The 21,136-nt window shown below is 35.5% G+C and overlaps 1 protein-coding gene across 2 annotated transcripts in view; it reads left to right on the top strand.

The window, feature by feature from the left end:
* The window catches only part of SOS1 (SOS Ras/Rac guanine nucleotide exchange factor 1), a 114,109-nt gene that overhangs the window by 53,978 nt on the left and 38,995 nt on the right, over positions 1-21,136 (top strand). For both annotated transcript variants that reach the window (XM_028515233.2, XM_028515232.2), the window contains exons 7-10: positions 5,283-5,393; positions 5,471-5,569; positions 16,085-16,212; positions 16,993-17,648. In XM_028515233.2, coding sequence (XP_028371034.1) covers positions 5,283-5,393; positions 5,471-5,569; positions 16,085-16,212; positions 16,993-17,648 — 994 coding nt within the window. The remainder of the gene's footprint in view (positions 1-5,282; positions 5,394-5,470; positions 5,570-16,084; positions 16,213-16,992; positions 17,649-21,136) is intronic.

Below are 21,136 nucleotides of genomic sequence, written 5' to 3'. Positions count from 1 at the left end.
CATCCAAGATGGCTCTATCCAGCAAAGCTTTCATTTAGAATGGAAGGGCAGATAAAGTGCTTTTCAGATAAGGTCGAGTTAAAGGAGTTCATCATCACCAAGCCCTTATTTTATGAAATGTTAAAGGGACTTATCTAAGAAAAAGAGGATTGAAAAAACATGTATAGTAAAATAACAGCAAACTCACAATTATTAACAACCACACCTAAAACAAAAACCAAAAGAAACTAAGCAAACAACCAGGACAGGAACAGAGCCACAGAAATGGAGATCACATGGAGGGTTAGCAACAGGGAAGTGGGAGGAGGAGAGAGGGGGAAAAGTTATGGAAAGTAAGTAGCATAGATGGTAGGGAGAAAATAGACGGGGAGGGCAAGAATAGTATGGGAAATGTAGAAGCTAAAGAACTTATGACACATGGACATGAAGTAAAGGGGGGGATGTGGGTGGGAGGGGGTGTGCAGGGTGGAGGGGAGTGAAGGGGGAAATGGGACAACTGTAATAGCATAATCAATAAAATATATTAAAAAATCATAGAGGACACATTGAAAGGCTTCAATATACATGTAATAGGTGTTGCAGACAAAGAATGATGAAAGCAACTTTCATCAAGATGAAAACCAAGAATTCTCCAGAAATGAAGACAAATTTCCAGATTAAAAATGAATTCCAGATATTGGACAGCATATATAAAATAAACCCACAACCAGAAATATTGTAGTAAAGCTGTGGAATATGGCAGGAAGTTTTAACAAGAGGCTGTTGATCAGTTGAGTGATATCTCCAAAGTACTAAGGCAGAATAGTATTTTCAGCACACCTAATCTTTTATTCAAGAGAAGTACATAACTGTGTTCAGCGCCTGGCAGGTACTTGAAATATTGGGGGACCACTTGGTAAAGTACATGATTGTCTAACCATTATGCTGTGCACCTGAAACCAGTACAAAATAATATTGAATGTAAACTGTAATTGACAAATAAAATTTTTAAAAGAGTGAGTACAAAGATTAATAAAGCCTGCAGAAGCAAGTGAGATTTTCATGACCTTGGAATAAGCAAATACTTTTTTTAAAGATTTTATTCATTTATTTGTAGAGAGAGGGGAAGGGAGGGAGAAAGACAGAAAGAGAAACATCAATGTATGGTTGCCTCTTATATGCCCCCAACTGGGGACTTTGCCCACAACCCAGGCATGTGCCCTGACTGGGAATCAAACTAGCGACCCTTTGTTTCACAGGCCAGCACTCAATCCACTGCACCACGCCAGCCTGGGCAGTAAATATTTCTTAAACAGGACACAAAAACACTAACCATAAAAGATGAATAAACTAGACTACATTAAATGTAAGGACACCTGTTCATCAAGGGACAAAATTAAGAGAGTGAAAGGGCAAGCTATAGACTGGAAGACAGTATTTGTAATATATATAACCAGTGAAGGACTTATATCCAGAGTATGTAAAGAACTCTTACTAATCAATAACTAAAAGACAGGCAACTTAGATTTTTCCAAAATTAGACAGGAGACCTGAACAAGTACTTCCTAAAAGAATAAAAGGTGTTCAACATCGTTATTCATCAAGGAAATGTAATTTAAAACCATGGAGCAGCTGGAACTCTCCATTGCTGGTGGAGAGGGCATAAATTGGTACAGCTATTTTGGAAAACTGGTTGGCATGTCTACTAAAGCTAAGAATATAATGTACCCTGTGATTCAGCAGTCACTCTTGGTCATATACCCCCCCCCCCAAAATTAATGCCTATGTTTACCAAAAGACATGTTCAAGAATGTTTGTAACAGGTTTATTATTTATGGTGGATAGTCTGTGATATATTCACATAGTGAAATGCTATATGGCAGTGAAAAAGAATGAACTACTGATCTTTTTAAAAGGCAACATAATGTTGCATGAAGTAAGAAGACTCAAAATCTGTAATTGCACTTGGAGAAGGCCCTAAAACATGTAAACAGATCTTTGGGAATAAAGGTTAGAATAATGGTTCTTGTGGTGCATGATTTCTGTTTCCTTATCTGGGTGATGATTACCCAAATACGTTGCATAATTATGTAAAAATGCACCAAATTGTGGACTTCATGTATACCTCAGTTTAACAAATCAGAGGAAAAAAGTGAGAAACAAATAAAAACAGACATATGCCGACCATGAGATTTTCTTACCTGTAGGTCCTTATTACAAGAAGTATTAAATGACATTCTTTAGCAAGAAGGAGAGTACTCAGGGAACTCAAGGAATACAATAACTAATGTTGAGAAGTATGTTGGTAATTTTGATAAATTACTGAATATTTTAAAATCCAAACTTTAATTCTTTGTGTTTATGTAGTGTAATAAAATATATAGTGTGTAAAGGGCTTGTATTCAGAAAGACAGAAAAACTGAACAATGTTAAACTTTCTTTGAAATTTAGAAAAATTAAAGACAACAAACTATATTTAACTTTGAAAACATTTAGGAAAAACACCAAAAGAATAGAAATACTGCCTATAGATTACAATGTACATATGAGGGGGAAGAACTATAGTGTTCCATATGGAGGGAACAAATTTCCTCCTTAGTTCATATCATACTCAAAAAAGTTATCAATAAATTTGAAATCTAAAACTGAAAAGGAAACTTTTTATAAGTTCAGAAGAAAATATAGATCATATTTATGACTTTGAGGTAGGAAGAGTTTCTTAAAGAACAAATAGAAATTGCAATCCTTTATAAAGAGATTAAAAGTTTAAAAATTTTGTTCAAAAAAGACATTATAAAATTGAGACGTGCAAAAGAATGAAGTTGAACTCATACCATATACAAACATAAACGCAAAATGGATCAAAGACCTAAAGTAGGAGCTAAAATTATAAAACTCTTAGAAGAAAGCATGGCTAAATCTTCATGACCTTGGCTTTTGCAAAGGGTTCTTAGGCATATGACACCAAAAGCATGAGCTGCATAAGAAAAAATAGATAATTTGGGCTTAAAATTAAAAACTTGTACTTTGAAGGACACTGTCAAAAGTGACAAGGCAGCACACAGAATGGGAGAAATGTTTATGAATTATGTATCTGATAAGGATCTAGAATTCAGTGTATGTAAAGATAAAGAACTCTTATAAAAGACATTTCAATTTTGCCTTAAAAGGCAAAGCATTTGAGTAGGAATTTCTCCAAAGATGACATGGAAATAGCAGTAAGCACGTGTAGGATGCTTACCATCATTAGTCATTAGTGAAATACAAAACAAAACCATTGTGAAGTACCAGTTCACACCCACTAAGACAGCCAGAAGTTTTGTTTTGTTTTTTTAAAGAAAAGTAAGTGTTGGTGAGGATGTGGAAAAATTGGGATCCTCATACTTTTCTGGTGGGGATGTAAAATGGTACAATTTTGCATTCTCCAGAAGATCAGTTATACCTATAATATTTTATTTCTTTAATAAAAAAGGCAGAAGTGTTATAAAATACTGCTTTCCTGTGTAGATGGTGAATATAGTATTGTTAGGCTGTCCTTGTACTTTTCTGTGTGTTTAGAATATTCTGATCATTAATACATAATTATGTATATATTGATAATTAAATTTTATTAATCTTATACGTATTGCATTTTAACCAGAAAACTAATCATAAAATCATCTATTAATTTACACATGGGTTCTTAGAAGTGCTTGCCATTCTACAAATTTATCCTCAAGAATAAAACTATGTGATTAGAGCTTGGATTACCAGTCCTTTTTCTTTCTTGATATTAGCTATCTTCAAATGATAATACTAGGTACCACTTATTTAGTGCTTACTATGTGCATACCCATTCGAAAGCATTTTGCACATGATATTTAATTCTTAAAACAACCCTTTGAAATAGGTATTATCCACATGTTACAATGAGGAAACTAGCTTAGAGAAAGTAGGTAGTTTGTCAAAGGTCACACAGCTAATAAGTAGTGCAATCAAAATTGGAATTCTGTGACTAAAGACATGCTTGCAAGCCATTATACTGTGTAGCCTTTCCTTTATGTATGCAGTTCTCATAAAAATTCTGTAATAAAATAAAGTTTATTGAAAGAGAAGGAGGACAAATATCTGCTGTACATGATAATTTCTAGACTTGAAGAGACCTAAGATAGAAGCATCTAATCACATTTTTGTGCCTCTCTCCCTCTCTTTTCATACCTGACTTCTTTCTGTTGTTATTGTTGAAACTGTCCATTCCGGTAAAATCTGCAGTGGGCTGGGCTGCAGTTTCCAGTGTTATATTATTATAGAAATTTTCAGTTGGAAAGGCAATTGAAAGAATTGAAATTAGGAAATGAACTAGGAGCCTGCTCAAGAATTCAGGGTGACTTGGACCTTTATGTGCCATATTGCATTTCATGAAGAACAGAACTCAGGTCTTCTAATGTCTGCTCTTGTGTTGTTATTCAATCTTTCCTTAAAAAAAGAATCTGAGAAACAACAGTAAGGGTAATTAATACATTTGTTCTTGTCATTCCCTTTTACTTTCTTCTGCTGCATGCCTCCACTAGATGTCCCCTTCCTTCTTCTAGAATTACCCTTCATAGAAAGGAGCTCTTGGTAGAATCTAAAAGCACTGTTTTTGTAAAAAAAATTTTAAGCTGGAATATGGCATAGGGTGGAAAAGAGTAGAGATTCTATCTCCTGCTAAAATCTAGACACCTGTCCTCTTTTTCCTCAGGAGTCATCAAAACCACTTGCTTACAATCTTGTAGACATAACCATTACAGTTGTTTAGTTTTTTAATGATTGATGATGGCCACAAATTGTTTATTTTGTGAATTTTAGATGATATAAGTTGTTACCTCTGGCTTACAGAATTTGAAAGTAAAAGTCTACCACTAAGAAATGACCATGGGAAAATAAATGTCTGGTACCAGTATTCTAAGTGTTTATATTCTATCTAGTTGTAGATATCTGTATTCTTTGGTGTTCAGGCTAAACTTGTTTTCCAGAACCCAGAGTCTCCCCACTCCTATGACCATGTTTGTTGATAATACTTTACTAGAATCCTTTAGTGAGGTGTCATAACATATAAGGATCCCATTACTCATCAGAATAAGTTGAATTATTCTCTTAAGAATATTAGATTTATTCTATTAAAATTATTCATAGCCGTGTAATTTTGTTTGGAGGCTTTAAAGGAAATATATAATTGTGCTGGTATAGATGAGCCCATAATTGAATCTTTTTGTGCTTATGGTTTTTCTTATATTCTACCTTGGAGAAAGATTATTTATGTTTTACTTTCTTTATTTCCTAAGGAACTGGCATTTGATCCATATGAATCATATGCTCGAGATATTTTACGTCCTGGTTTTCATGATCATTTCCTTAGTCAGTTATCCAAGCCTGGAGCAGCACTTTATTTGCAGGTATAGTAATTTTTAAATCAAGATATATAATACCTGAAAAATAAATTTTAAAAAAATTAAATCACTTTGTTTTCTAGTCAATAGGCGAAGGCTTCAAAGAAGCAGTTCAATACGTTTTACCCAGGCTGCTTCTAGCCCCAGTTTACCATTGTCTACATTACTTTGAGCTTTTAAAGGTAAGAAAAATATTCAAGTGTGATACAAGCAACTTTTTACCAATTGTTTGTGAATCATTATGTGAGCACCCATGGACATTTGTCTGTGTCTATTTTCTTTTTCTAGTTAAGAAGCAAATGTAAACGAATCTATAGAAGGATGGCATATTCTTTCCAGTTTTACTAGTGAATTTTAAAGCAATGATCAGATGCTTTTTTTCTCTTCTGTCCCTGTGTTTTGTTTACATGGCTGATTATTTGGGAACAACCTTGGATTCAGGCATCTAAGTCTCCGTTTTGGGACCTCAGCAGATTCATGGCCTTAGATAGTATGGGGATAGGGCCACGTGGGGAAGATTTTATTATCTAGTTTTCATAGCTCAAGTTTATATCTGTAAAACCAATTATCATGACTTTAAAAACAGTGAGCTATATATAACCCAGTAAAAACTCACCATGTTATCACAGTTCAAAATATTCAATTTACGAAGCAGTGACCAAAAGGGAAGTGTTCTGTTCCCCTCTCCCCTTTTTTCTGTTATATACTGAAATCAACTAGTAAATAGGGAAAACTTACTCTATATAAATTGTAATTCGCTAGTGTAGCTGGAAATTATTCACTTTTAAATATTTTATGTATCTAATGATGTCTTCTTTAGATTATGATAATATGGTCTTAAACCACATTTTTTCAAGAATTTTAAATAATGGGTGAGATGATAAAGATATTCTCTTTACCTTTTAGTGAACTAGCCCCATAATGACCACAAAATAAGACATGCATCAATACTATCATTATTTCTTTATCTTTTAAAATAATGTTGCATTAAAGAAAAGTTCTATTTAATATTTTGTTACGGGGAATGGATTATTAGAAGTCGTGTTTATAGTTTGCAGGAGTACATGGTGAAATGGGCTCTCTGTAAATGACTTATTGAATGAATAGAAGTCCTCTGCGTTTGGTGAACTGAAAGAACTCTCATCCCTACATTTCCCTCGATTTCTCCAGGTCTCTCCACATTGTAGTAAGGGAATTGAAGGATTTAATCACCAGGCAGAATCACAGAACCTTTAGCTCCTTGTTCTAGACTTCAAACAAATACCATTTAAGGTCTTTGGTAATATAGGATGATTATTTTAAGGAAATAATCAGCCCTGGCTGGTGTGGCTCAGTGGATTGAGTGCCAGCCCGTGAAGCAGGGGGTTGCAGGTTGATTCCTAGTCAGGGCACATGCCTGGGTTGCGGGCCGGGTCCCCAGTGGGGGGTGCGTGAGAGGCCACCGCACACTGATGTTTCACTTCCTGTCTTTCTCCTTCCCTTTCCTTCTCTCTAAAAATAAATAAATTTTTAAAATCTTAAAAAAAAAAAAAGAATAATCGGGAGGAAGCACTTTGTATGTAAAATTCTTGACCAACAATTCACTACAGCAAACCATAGTCATAATGGGACATTTGCAAACAAGTTTCTTATATAGAGCCTTTCTTCATAATGGTATTGCTAATAATGGGATTGTTACCTGATTCTGTAATGAAATTCTGAAGGATTAAAATCCATAAGAAACCTTAAAGCATTTCATAATTTATAAATAAGGACAAAAATCCTTGATGAAGTTTCAGAAAGCTGTAAAACCTAATCATCTTAATAATTTAAATTGATTATTGCAAGTATAATCAATTAAAAAATTTTAAATTGTTAGTGATGGTAACAGTTTTTATTTTATAAGTGCATCATTCAGCAATGATGCATTTAAAACATTTCTACTGGTTTTAGCATGGGTATCCCTGGTTCATATTACTGCCTAGGTTTTTGTGAACTAAAGTTGAAGAATACTTCTTCACTTTTCTCCCTTAACATCACAAATATTACAAAAAAATGTAACCCCCAAAAGCTGAGATACATGACTTGTGGGAAAGGATTACAGGTAAAAACTAAGAACTGCATGGGGCAGCAAGGGGAAAACTTAGGGTCAAGAACTGAGAAATGTTAAAAGCAGGAGATTTTTTCCCTCCCAAGTTAACCTTTTTTTCAATGTTACATAAAACAGATTGGAAAAGGCAAATATGAATTGTGCTATCTCATTTACTTTAAACACCTACTCATGGCCTTCACATCATGTACCAAAAACTGGAAAGAAATAGGCTCTGCAGAACCCTTTTACAAATATCGTATATGCATTTGTTAATGGCTTTGGTTTGCTGCTTCCAGATTGGAAGCTAGACAGTATCAAACATCTCCTGTAAATCATTTTTTCTCTACCTTTTTTTATGCTGTGAAAGCATGTGGTTTAATTGCTATATGCATATGCTTAAGACCATCATTTATACTGCCCATTAGCTGATGTGTTAATCCGAGCAATAAGAGATATAGAAAACAATTTCTCTGTGAGTCTCATAAAAATGAGCGCATCAGAGGTCTGTCTCACATTTATCCCCTTGAACTGTCTTTCTAAATTTAGAAATTATTCAGAAATGATAAGCTCAAAGCAGTGAGCTAAATGATATTATATCTGACCACAGGTATTGAACATCTAAAGTTAAACATAGAATAGTGTAATTTAGGAGCTGTTATAAATAAACAACTATTGTACTGCTCTAATTTTAAATTTTAAATCAACTAAACTGCTGCGATGGGCATTTATAGTTTTTGGTAATTTTCTCTCTGATAAGAACAGAAATGGGTTTGATTGTTTGGTTTGTTTTAATTGTTGTTCAAGTACAGTTTTCTGCCTTTTCCCCCCAACCCAACCCCCAGCCCTCCCCACCTCCCTTCCATTTCCACCCCCCCCCCCCCCGCCATTATTGTCCATGTGTCCTTTATAATTGTTCCTGCAAACCCTTCACCTTTTTCCCCTGAAATTCCCTCCCTTTTCCCCTCTGGTCACTATCAGCCTGTTCTCAATTTCAGTGTCTTTGGTTATATTTTGCTTGTTTGTTTGTTTTGTTGATGAGGTTACTGTTAAAGGTGTGATCATATGGTATTTGTCTTTCACCGCCTGGCTTATTTCGAGAAATGGTTTTAAAAGGATATTTTATTTTCATAATGAGAGATCCTAACATTTTTTTAGTCTTAATTTCCTGCTTCAAGTTTCAGACTTCTTTCTACTCTTCAGATTTTGACTTGAATTTATGTTATTCTTGCATTTCTGCCATTTTTCTCTCATTTTCTCCCTTCTAGAACTCCAGTTACATGTATATTGGTTATACTACTTTATGTTCTTCTACAAGTTTCTTAAACTGTTAATTTTTCTTAGATCTTTTTTATTCAAATTGGTACTTTCTATTGACCTATCAATATAACTGTTAGTTACTATACTTAACCATACTTAAGAATTTCCATTTGGATTTTGTTTTACAGTTTCCAGAGATTCCCTATCTGCTCACTCATTAAGACCATGTTTTCCTTTAACTCTTTGACCATGATCGTAAGAGCCACTTTGAAGTCTTTCCTAAATCTAACATCTGGGCCCATTTGGAATCAATCTCTATTAACTGACATTTTTTTCTCTGAATATGAGTTGTGTGTGTATTTGTGTATGCTAGCTAACAACTCTGGATTCTGTTGTGTTGGCGATTGTTGGGTTTTTGTTCTGTTGATGGTGGTGCTTTTGTTTTTTGATTGTTGGTTTTTTACTCTGGTAGGTAATTAATTTTCCTAAACTTAATGGCAGATTTGTCTTTCCTGTATTGTGAGGCAGCTGATATCTCTGTTCACTTTTTTAGGATTTTCATATGCTGCCGCTTTAACCTGAGTCTCTCAGATATCCCCTACATATGTATAATTTGACAGTCAGACATGTATTTGGGCAGAGATTGTGTTCAGATTTGGGGACATAGTCTCAGTCTCCATGGTTTCCTTACACCTGGAATTTCCCCCCTTCATTTCCAGTTGCTTTGCCAGTCTCACACTGCATCCCCTGGGTCCTAAACCAGTAAGCCTTCAGCTTTTTGCTCTTGAGCTGTGTACAACTGGGGAATAAACTATGCTTTTAAAAAGCAGCAGAACTCATTCATTACAGCTCTATTGCTTAAGAGTAGATTCATCTTTGGCCTCTGCCTAATTTCTTGTCAGGCTCCCTGGTATCTTTCCATGCATGCAGAATTTAGCAGTCAGTCAGGTGTTTGGGTATAGTTTATCCTCAGGTTTGTATCCACTTATTTGTATCTTAAATTTCTTTCTTTAGTGTCCTATAATTTTTCGAGTATAAGTCTTTTACATCCTTGGTTAGGTTTATTCTTAGGTATGTACTTTTTTTATGGAATTATAAATGGAATTGTTTTCTTAGTTTTTCTTTCTGATAGTTCATAATTGGTATATAAAAATACAGCTGGTTTCTGAATATTTATTTTGTATCCTGCTACTTTACTGAATTCACTTATCAATTCTAGTACTTTTTGGTGGAATCTTTAGGGTACTCTATATACAGTATCATGTCATCTGCAAATAATGACAGTTTTACTTCTTCCTTTCCAGTTGATGTCTTTAATTTCTTCTTGTCTGATTGCTGTGGCTAGGACTTCCAAGAACTAAGAATGGTGAAAGCAGACATCCCTGTCTTGTTCCTAATCTTAAGAGAAATGCATTTAGTTTTGCCCGTTGAGTATGATGCTGGCAGTAGATTTGTCATATACGGCCTTTATTATGTTGAGGTATGTTCCCTCTATTCCCACTTGATGAGTTTTTCTTATAATGGGTGATGGATTTTATCAAATGCTTTTTCTTCATCTATTGGTATGATCATGTGGTTTTTACCTTTCATTTTTTTAATGTGGTCTATCACATTTAATGATTTGCAGATATTGTATTGTACCAACCTTGCATCCCAGGGGTAAATCCCACTTAACTGTGGTGTATGATCTTTTTAATATATTGCTGAATCCAGTTTATTAATATTTTGTTGAGGATTTTATCATCTATATTCATCAGAGATATTGGCCTATAATTTTCTTTCTTTATCTGGTTTTAGAATTAGGATAAGGCTGGCCTTATAAAATGAACTTACAAGTCTTCCTTTATCTTGAAAATGTTGGGATAGTTTGAGAAAGGTATTAGTTCTCTTTTGAATTTCACTGTGAATCCATCTGGTCCAGGACTTATGTTTTGGGGGAGTTTTTTGATTTACTACTTCAGTTTCATTAGTTGTAATCTGTCTATTCAGATTCTCTGATTCTTCCTGATTCAGTTTTGGAAGACTATATGTTTCTAGGAATTTATCCCTTTGGTCCAGGTTGTCCAATTTATTGACATATAGTTGTTCTTAATATTTTCTTATACTTCTTTGTATTTTTTTGGTGTCAGTCATTACTTCTCTCATTTCTGCTTTTATGTGTTTGGGTGCTCTGTTTTTTTTCTTGATGAGTCTGGATAAAGGCTTGTCAGTCTTGTTTATCTTTTCAAAGAACCAGCTCTTGGTTTCATTGATCATTTATATTGTTTTTTAGACTCTATTTTATTTTATTTCTGTTCTGATATTTATTATTTCCTTTCTTCTACTCACTTTGACCTTTATTTGTTGTTCTTTTTCTAGTTCCCTTAAGTGTAAAATAGATACTTTGAAATGTTTCTTCACATAGACCTGTAATGCTATGAATTTTACTCTTAGGACTGCTTTTGCTGTGTTCTATAGATTTTGGGTCGTTGTGTTCTTATTTTCATTTGTTTCAATGTATCTTTTGATTTCTTCTTTATCTTTTTGTTAACCCATTCATTGTTTGGTAACATGTTATTTAGCCTACATGCTTTGTGTGGTTTTCTTTTTTCTTTTTTTTTCTTTTGGTTGATTTGTAGTTTCATACCATTATGTTCAGAGAAGATGCTTGATATAATTTCAGTCTTTTTAAATTTAGAGACTGGACAGTGTTCCATGTGCATGCACTTGAAAAGAATGTATGTTCTACTGCTTTATGGTGAGATGCTCTGAAGATATCAGTTCTTTGGGGTGAAATGCTGTGAAGATACCAATTAAATCCATCTTACTTAGTGTGTCATTTAAGTGCACTGTTTTCTTGTTGCTCTTCTGTCTGGAGGATTGATTCATTATGTCAATGAAGTGTTAACATCCCCTACTATAACTGTATTTCTGTTGATTTCTCCCCTTATACTCTTCAGGATTTGCTCAGTATACTTAGGTGCTCCTGTGGTGGGTGCATAAATGTTTGCATGGTTATACCCTCCTGTTGGGTTGATCCCTATAACTTTATGTAATGTCTTTCTTTGTCTCTTGTCATGGCCTTTGTTTTGAAGTATATTTTGTCTGATATAAATATTGCTACCCTAGCTTTTTAAAATTGCCATTTCCATGAAATAACTTTTTCTATCCCTTTACTTTTAGTCTGTATGTATCTTTTGTTCTGAGGTATGAGTCTCTTCTAGAGAGTATGTATGTGTGTGTATGTGTGTGTGTATAATCTGTCTTGTTTTCTATCCATTCTGCTACCTTATGCCTTTTTATTGGAACATTTAAGCCATTTACATTTAAAGTGATTATTGGTAGGTTTGTATTTATTGCCATTTTATTCTTTATAACTATGTTCCTCTGTATTTTTTCTATCTATGATTCTATTTGTGTTCTGCTTGTTTGTTTATTTTGTTTTTTAGATTCTTATTGATAGGTATGTATTTATTAGCATTTTATTGTTCATACTTTGATCTTCTTCTTCAAGAAGATCCTTTAACATTTCTTGTAGTCTTGGTTTCGTGGTAATGAACTTTTTAAGCTTTTTCTTGTATGGAAAGCTCGTTATTTCTCCATGTATTTTAAATGATAGCCTTGCTGAGTAAAGTAGTCTTGGTCGCAGTTCCTTGCTTTTCACCACGTTGAATATTTCATGCCAGTCCCTCTGTCCTGAAATGTTCTGTTGAGAAATCAGCTGACAGTTTTATGGGAGCTCCTTGTAGGTGACTAACTGTCTTTCTCTTGCTTTCTTTTAAGATTCTCTCTTTGTCTGTCTTTAACTTTACCATTTTAACTAACATGCCTTGGTGTGGGCCTCTTTGGATTCTACTTATTTTGGACTCTCACTTCCTAAATTTGTCTGTCTTTTCCTTTCACCAGGTCAGGGAACTTTTCAGTCATTATTTCTTCAAATAGGTTCTCGATCCCTTGCTGTCTCTCTTCTCCTTCTGGTACTCCTACAATGTATGGATATTGTCACAAAGGTCCATTAAACAACCCTCTTTTTTTTTAAATTCTGGGTGGGTTTTTTGCTGCTCTGATTATTTCTGTTATCTTCCAAATTCCTGATTCAGTTCTCTGTTTCATCCAACCTGTTTATTCCACATAGTATATTCTTTATTTCAGATATTGTATTCTTCATTTCTATGGTTTCTGTGTCTCTTTCATGCTTCCTATCTCTTTGTTGAAGTTCTTACTAAGTTTCTTGAGCATCCTCATAACCCATATTTTTTTAAACTCTGTATCTAGTAAATTGCTTGCCTCCCCTTCATTTAGCTCTTTTTCTGGATATTTCTCCTGTCCTTTCATTTGGGGCCTTTTGTTTTTTGTTTTGTTTTGTCTTCTCATTTTGGCTGTCTCTTTGTCATTTTTTATCTATGTATTAGGTAGATCTGCTATGACTTCCAGTCTTGGTAGGGTGGTCTTATGTAGCAGGTGTCCTGTGGGACCCAGTGATACAGTCTCCTTCATTACCTGACCTGGGTGCTCCAGGAATGCCCTTTGTGTGGGTTACATGGACCCTCCTCTTATAATTGAGTATTGATTTCTATTGGCCCATTCATGCATGTTGTCAACCTTTGGGCTGGCTGGCTGATGATTGACTCCGTATCACAGCATATGAGCTGCTGTGCAGGTGCTGAGCCCAGGAAGCAGAATTCACCTGAGCAGGGTTTGGTGCCTACTGATATTCTTTTGGGTATGCCACTTGTGACGCTAGTTGGATCCTGCTCAGATTTTGTCTGAAGCTGGTTACTGGGTGTGTTGGTTTGGAGGTCTCAAGGGAGGGACTGTGGTGCAGACCATTGTCAGATGCTGCCTGTGACTGGCCCTGGGCAAGCTGTTTGGAGCTACAGAGCAATCCACAGTGTGTGGCTGCCTCTGCTGGGCCTGGGAATGCATAAGAAGGACCAAGTTGTGCACCAAGGCTGCCTTTTACCAGCACCAGTTTGGGTACAGGTCAGCAAAAGTTCCAAGACACTTTGAGACCCACATCTGCCCTCTAGCTGCTTGGCAGCATTCAAGTTCCATGAGGAAGATTTTCAGTGAGTCACCAGGTAGGGGCAAGTAGTGTCCACCAAATCAATACAGGTTCAAACCCCATGCCAGTGCAGGGTCTGGGGCCACCCAGCCAATATCCCAGGGTATAGCAAATCTAGCTGCCACCCCCTGCAGGCCTGAAGGCCTTTGAAGTTGGGTGGGGTTTCAGGGAGTCCTCAAGCACAGGCCAGCAGAGTTTATCAGGCCCAAACAAACCAAGATTTGGCCACGCCCTGTACCAGTTGGGCATGTGAGGGAAAAATGTCTCCCATTCTAGAGGCACACAACTCAGTCTGTCCAAGATTCTGGTGGGAGGCCCACCTCAGCAGGACAGGGCCACTAGGAGTTGAAAGGGTAAGGCTAATGGATGTCCTGTGAGGGGGAGGTGCAGCAGATTTTCAATTTCTTGCTCTCTCTCTTCTCCCTCTGGCACCCCCATGATGCAAATGCTGGTACATTTGAGGTTGTCCCAGAGGCTCCCTATACTCTCCACATTTGGGAGGATTCTTTTTTTTGCCTTGCTGTTCTGATTGGCGTTTTTTGGTTTGGGGTCTTTTGGGGTTTTTTTTTCTTTTTTTCCTTATATTCCAAATCACAGATTTAATTTTCAGCTTCATCTACTCTACTGTTGATTTCCTGTAAATTGTTCTTTATTTTTATTAGTATATTCTTCATTTCTCCCTGGACTTTTTTTATGTTATTGAGGTCCTCACTAAGTTCCTTGAGCATCATTATAACCAGTGTTTTGAACTCTGCATCTAGTAGATTGTCTCCATCTTGTTTAGTTCTTTTTCTGCAGTCATTTTTCTTTTCTCTCATTTGGACCGTGTTCCTTTGTCTGCTCATTTTGGCAGCCTCCCTGTTTGTTTCTACATAGTAGATAGGGTTGCTATGTCTCTCAGGCTTGGTAGAGTAGCCTAATGTAGTAGGTGTCTTGTAGGGTCCAGGGCACAGTCTCCTCTGTCACCTAAGCTGGGTACTCAAGGTCCACCCACCATGTGGGCTGTGTACACCCTTCTGTTGTACAGTAGTTGAGCCTTGATTGATGCTGGCACATCCAAGGTCATCTACTACCTGTCTTCTGTCCAGGATCACACAGCATAAGCTACATAGTGATTTGCAGATGAGTGTTCTTTGTGCTGGGCGTGGAGGTGCCCAAGTGAAGCCAAGCTGTGAACCAACACTGGTTGCTGCTAGTGCTGGGCCTGGGGCAACTTAGTGAGAGGTACGAAGAACTCACTGAAGCCAGATGCTGCTTGTTTGAGAGAATTCAGGAAAATCTGAAGCATGGTCCAAGACAAGCCATCTGTATGAAAAAGCCACTGGGAACAGCTTGGGTGGGTCCAAAAGATGGGAGGGGCAGGGCTTCAGGGAATCACCAGGGTGGCCAAACAGTGTGAGCCAGGCTGATGGAGTCTGACATATGGGAAGCTCAGCCAGCTCTGTGGCTCTGTATGGGGAGGTCTCAGAAAAGGAACAATGGCCTTTGCCAGCACTTCTCTCTGGGAGAAAGCTGCCCCCCTCAGTTCTCACCCTGAGCCAGACAGTTCAGTTCATTCCATCCACATATGTCTCTGATGCCTGTCAATCTGCTACCCCCACACTGCAGCTCAGAGAGACTAAGTCCAAGTAAGTCTGTGCATAGGCCCTTTAAGAATAACTGCTTGTACTCCAGAAGTTTCCCTCCTCTATAGCCTCAGTCCCTGCTGGTTTTTGCAGCCAGACATGGAGACTTATCTTCCTGGTACTTGAGCCCTGGGCTGGGGTGCCTGGTATGGTGCTGGGACCCCTCATTCCTGAGATATCCCTCCCAATATTTATGTACCACATGCAGGTGTGGGACCAGCCTGTTCTGCATCTCCGCCCCTTCTACCAATCTCAGCTTGGTTTCTTCTTTAATTCTGTAGTTGTAGGACTTCCATTCAGCTCAGTTCTGAATGATTTTGTTCTGTAGTTGTAATTTTGATGTGGTTGTGTGAGGAGGTGAGCTGTCTTTACCTATGCCACTGTCTTCACTGGAAGTCCCAAATTATCCCTTCATTTCTTTCCAGTAATATGCATCTGAGAAGCTGCACATTGCTGCGTGCCACAAGGGTTGACATTTTTTAACACTACTTCTACTTTTCTTTTAACATAGAAAACTTGATTGCATGTTGAAATGGATAGTAATATATAAAGAATAAAAAACTCATATTTTGACATATTTAAAATTTTTATTGTGGTGGAAAAAGTTGAATCAATGTTAGTTTTATCCTTAATAAAATGGGCATATTATTTTTTGTAAAAACAGTTCTACTGGTTCAGATTTGTCCTTTTCACTTTACAGCAGTTAGAAGAGAAGAGTGAAGATCAAGAAGATAAGGAATGTTTGAAACAAGCAATAACAGCTTTGCTTAATGTTCAGAGTGGTATGGAAAAAATATGTTCTAAAAGTCTTGCAAAACGAAGACTTAGGTGAATATTTTCACTTTTTTATATCCTCTTTTTCACCTTGAATATTATCGTATGACTTCAGGGATCCCAGTTCCCTTCTCAAGTAAACAATGAAGAAAATAGTTTTAGTGACAAGCTTGGTCTTTCAGAGGAAGTGACATCAAAGCCAAGAGAATTTGTTATTGTTTGAAAAACCTTTCATATTGTGCATTTTCCTTGCATACTCCCAGTCCAGACCTCCCGAGAGTCAGCTGGTAAGCTAAGCAGAGAAGCTCAAGGAGAGATAGAGCAAACTGTATTGGGTAGATTTATGTAAACATCATTGTTCTGTCAAAGTATCCCTTATTTTAGGGGTTCTGTAACTTATGGCATTAATTCAGATAATTAATATTGCTTCCAGTTTCCTAATGATAATATATGCATGTTTTTTAACTTTGGGTCTTGTCTACTGAGCATTTCTAAATAATTTCTTAAACCTCTTAAATTGCTTTTCTTCACTATATTGGGCTACTTTTTAACATTTGTCATTCTAAATACTTCTAAAAAGCATTCTATAGCTCAGTTTCTGTATAAGGTAGAATTTTGTCAATAGTCACTGTTTTTTTTTAGAGCACTAAAAATTGTACTGTGTTGCTTCACTTTTCAAAATTGTGTAGTTTTGTAACACTGATATATTTGGAGGATTAGTGAAAACCTTGTCGACGTAACTCTTTAAAATATACTTTTACATTGTCCTTTGTTTACATGAATTCTAGGTTCTCTGCCATCTGTGTACTAATGATGTTTTTTCCTTTATCCCAGTGAATCTGCATGTCGGTTTTATAGTCAGCAAATGAAGGGGAAACAACTAGCAATCAAGAAAATGAATGAGATTCAGAAGAATATTGATGGTTGGGAGGGAAAAGACATTGGACAGTGTTGCAATGAGTTTATAATGGAAGGAACTCTTACACGTGTAGGAGCCAAACACGAGAGACACATATTTCTCTTTGATGGCTTAATGATTTGCTGTAAATCAAATCATGGGCAGCCAAGACTTCCTGGAGCTAGCAATGCAGAATATCGTCTTAAAGAAAAGTTTTTTATGAGAAAGGTACAAATTAATGACAAAGATGACACCAGTGAGTACAAGCATGCTTTTGAAATAATTTTAAAAGATGAAAATAGTGTTATATTTTCTGCCAAGTCAGCTGAAGAGAAAAACAATTGGATGGCAGCACTGATATCTTTGCAGTACCGGAGCACACTGGAAAGGATGCTTGATGTGACGATGCTGCAGGAAGAGAAGGAGGAGCAGATGAGGCTCCCTAGTGCTGACATTTATAGATTTGCAGAGCCTGACTCTGAAGAGAATATAATATTTGAAGAAAATATGCAGCCCAAGGCTGGAATTCCAATTATCAAAGCAGGAACTGTTATTAAACTCATAGAGAGGCTCACATACCATATGTACGCAGGTAAGAAATAAGAAGTTGCCTGTGACTTTTATTTTCCTGCTTCAAGCTGATTTTCTTTGCTGCACTGGTCATTGTGCCTAAAATAGAAAGCAAACTAACGCAAGACCTCCGCATTATTGGAATTCATTTTTCTTTGACTAAAACTTACTGCTATTTATATTTCTTTGAAATTTTATACTTTTTCCTACCACATTTGCATATTTTTTAAGTTTACAACCGGAGTTATAAATGAGAAAATAAAATCAGCTAAGCTAAATTTACCCAGTTGGAAAGTGGCAGCAACAAGACTGAAAATAGTGAGAAATCATCATCATTGGGGGCTCAAAACCTTTTTATACCTGTACCTCCTTTTTTCTTTCTTTCTACTACTAGGATTATAAAATCAGTAAAAATTTTAATACACATCCATCATGAAAATTATGCTGGCAGTACAAATATACAAGGCATTGGTTTTCCTTAATTTCCATTCCTAAAACTTACTAAATTTAGCAATCCTTGAAGTCACTTATTCAGTATTTTTTTTTTTTTTTGCTCTTTACACCCAATGCTACTGAAGAAAACAGTTCCACCTTAGCAGGGTGATTTCAGAGACAAGTGTATCCAAATCATACAGGAAGATTGCTACAGGTTGAATCTAATATAATGTTTGAAAAGGATAAGGAACACATGTAATGATTCATTTTTAAGTAATTTTATTTCTTCTAAAAAAGTAACATGATGATCTAATGTTCTTCCACCTTCAACTTCCCTGCATAGTGAGAGGTTTGATAACTGTAAAATACTGTAGAGTATGGTATAGTAGAAGAGCATTGAATATGAACTTACACCCTCACTCTTATAATTTAAGGTCTCAGAACCTTAGTTTTTCACCTCAAAAATCAACATCACAGCAACTATCTTAGAATATTGTTGGAGAGAGTGAACAAAATACTATATGTGAAAACTTTTGTAAATATAAATGCAAACTAATTTTCAAAGAATGTTTTTATTACAAAAACATAAAACTGAATGTAATTCTTATAGCAAATACTGTTCTTAAAGAGTTGAATGTGAAGGTTAATCTCCATCTCCATACATCTTGCTAAATATATTCTTATCTCTAGGAGATGTGTGTTTCTGGGGAAATTTCTCTTCAGTTTTTAAAATCTTATAAACGGGTTCTCACTTCTCTCTGGAAACTACTCTGGTACCAGTTAAATTAAGCTTTTAAAAATATCCATCAACCCACTGTAATAAAGATGAATAGTATTTGATCATGTTAATCTGTTCACTTTATTAAATGTCCAGTCACATCTACTTATGTGGCCTAGAAACTATCAGGGCCACCATGTAAAAATGTAAAATTAAGTTAAGGTATTTTTTATCACGTGTAGGAGCCAACCACAAGAGACGCATATTTCTCTTTGATGGCTTAATGATTTGCTGTAAATCAAATCATTTTATAAGTGACATCAAAGCATTTTATATACAAATTTGTTTATCTCCTCATGCTTCTGGGATGTAGAAGGCAGTATTTTGTTTTTTGTTTTTATTTGGTCTCTAATTGGTAGTTCTTTTGCTCGTGTTTTCTGTAAGCTAATTGTAAAAGCAGTTTGGGTTCTCTAAGTACATGCCATTTGGTAGTAGCAGGTAGTAGATGAAATATGATGAATATAGTGAAAAAAGACTAGTCTGAGATTGCAATCTTACTTTGATTTTTTACCTAGAAACTTCTGTAGTTAGTGTATTTGTTTTACTGACCAAAAATAAATCAAGGCACAGGAAATGTAACTAAATCTTCCTAGGATTTTACATGGAAAAAAAATAAACTATTCTGTCATCTTTTTTACGTATGAAACTTTGAGAGGAGGTAATTAATATGATCTATCTATTTACTTGATCTTCATTAACTTTTCTTTAAGGTCTGGAAAATAACTACAAAAATGTCTTATTAAATTACCCAAAATTTATGATTGAAAATACTTATTTACTACTTTTAAGGAACTTTTAAGGTGGTAAAAGTTCAAATTGCTCTTCTTGCCACATCATTCTGACTTTTAAGTGTCTTAGAAGATTCACTGAATTTTTTAGCAGAAGCTTTCTAAACTGTCCATTTTATTTTACAAACCTTTGTTTTGAATTCTTACACTGTTTTGAGTAAAATTAATTCTTTCATTTGATAGTAGTAGAACTCCTAAGACAGAAGTTTTACTACTTTTTTCCTGTAGAGAAATGTAAGTGGCAAATGCTGAAGAAGACTACTGATGTTTACCATCACATGTCAGTGGCATTTGAACTTGAAAGACATTTCCAGCTTCTAAAATTGTAATGTCATTGTTTTTGTCAAACTCATTTGTTAATTATAAAAATTTTCTTTAAACTGCTTACTGTATTTCACAGAACTTTTATTATTAATGGTAAAAATTTTATTTAAACTGCTGTATTTCACAGGCCTAACATAATTATTAGTAAGTAGTTGCAGAACTATAATTAAATATTTCTTTTCTGGGAAACTGTGCCTATTATTTATTTATTTTTAATAAGGACACTTTAAAACAATATTTGAGTAAGCGCAGCTGACAGGTTTTCTATAAACCTGGCAGTCTTCTCTCCTTAATGCACACACTAGCTGAGTCTGTGGACAGGGTACTTGTGCCATGGCGTTTTATTAGTTACTTTTGATAGTTCTTATTTATTTTAATTTTTAGCTTTTGAATAGAATAATATTTTAAATGGTCATACTCCTAGGTAATGTGAAGTACTTAAATTTCTAGATGTATAGAACTTTGCAAAGTTAAGAATATTCAAATTTAAATTGACAAAAAATATCTTTCTTTAAGCTTTAAAAATTTTTTCATTAATTTCTTGAGGAATAAAATGTGAGTGTTGCTTTTAAAAGTGTGTGGCTAAGTTTTTTGACATTTCTCTTTTTTTTTTTGAAACTTCATTGACTATTTTAACTTACATCATAAATATTGACATATTACTGGTGTAACTAGAATCCTCAAGCAGCTTTGTGAGTTGTGGTTTATAGGACACACAGATCAGGATGATTAGTTTGGGCTCTCTGTAAGGTGCTACTTTTTGCCATGTATAATGTGCTCCCACGTACAATGTGCACCCATGTTTTTGGCCCAAACTTTTAGGGAAAAAAGTCCTTCGTTTTAATTTTTTATGATTAATTTACTACTACCCTTGTATCATGTGCATACTTATTTGCCCTCAAAAATTTGGGGGGAAAAGCATGCATTATACACAGCAAAATATGGTATATTACTCAATGTATTACTGGCAATAGAATGTGGTTTTTAATAGACCATCTATAAACTTGTAAAACATGAAAGCATTTTTTTAAGCAGTTGTTATTTTTTTGTCAGTTCAAATAGACTCTTGAGTTCTCACTACAATGATGGGGTGTCCAACCTTTTGGCATCTCTAGGTCACACTGGAAGAAAAAGAGTTGTCTTGGTCCACACATTAAATACACAAACAATAATGAAAACTGATGA

The sequence above is a fragment of the Phyllostomus discolor genome, chromosome 6, assembly GCF_004126475.2.
Source record: "Phyllostomus discolor isolate MPI-MPIP mPhyDis1 chromosome 6, mPhyDis1.pri.v3, whole genome shotgun sequence".
NCBI lineage: Eukaryota > Metazoa > Chordata > Mammalia > Chiroptera > Phyllostomidae > Phyllostomus > Phyllostomus discolor.
Note: the sequence above shows the minus strand (reverse complement) of the source record. Positions and strands in the feature narration are given on the sequence as shown.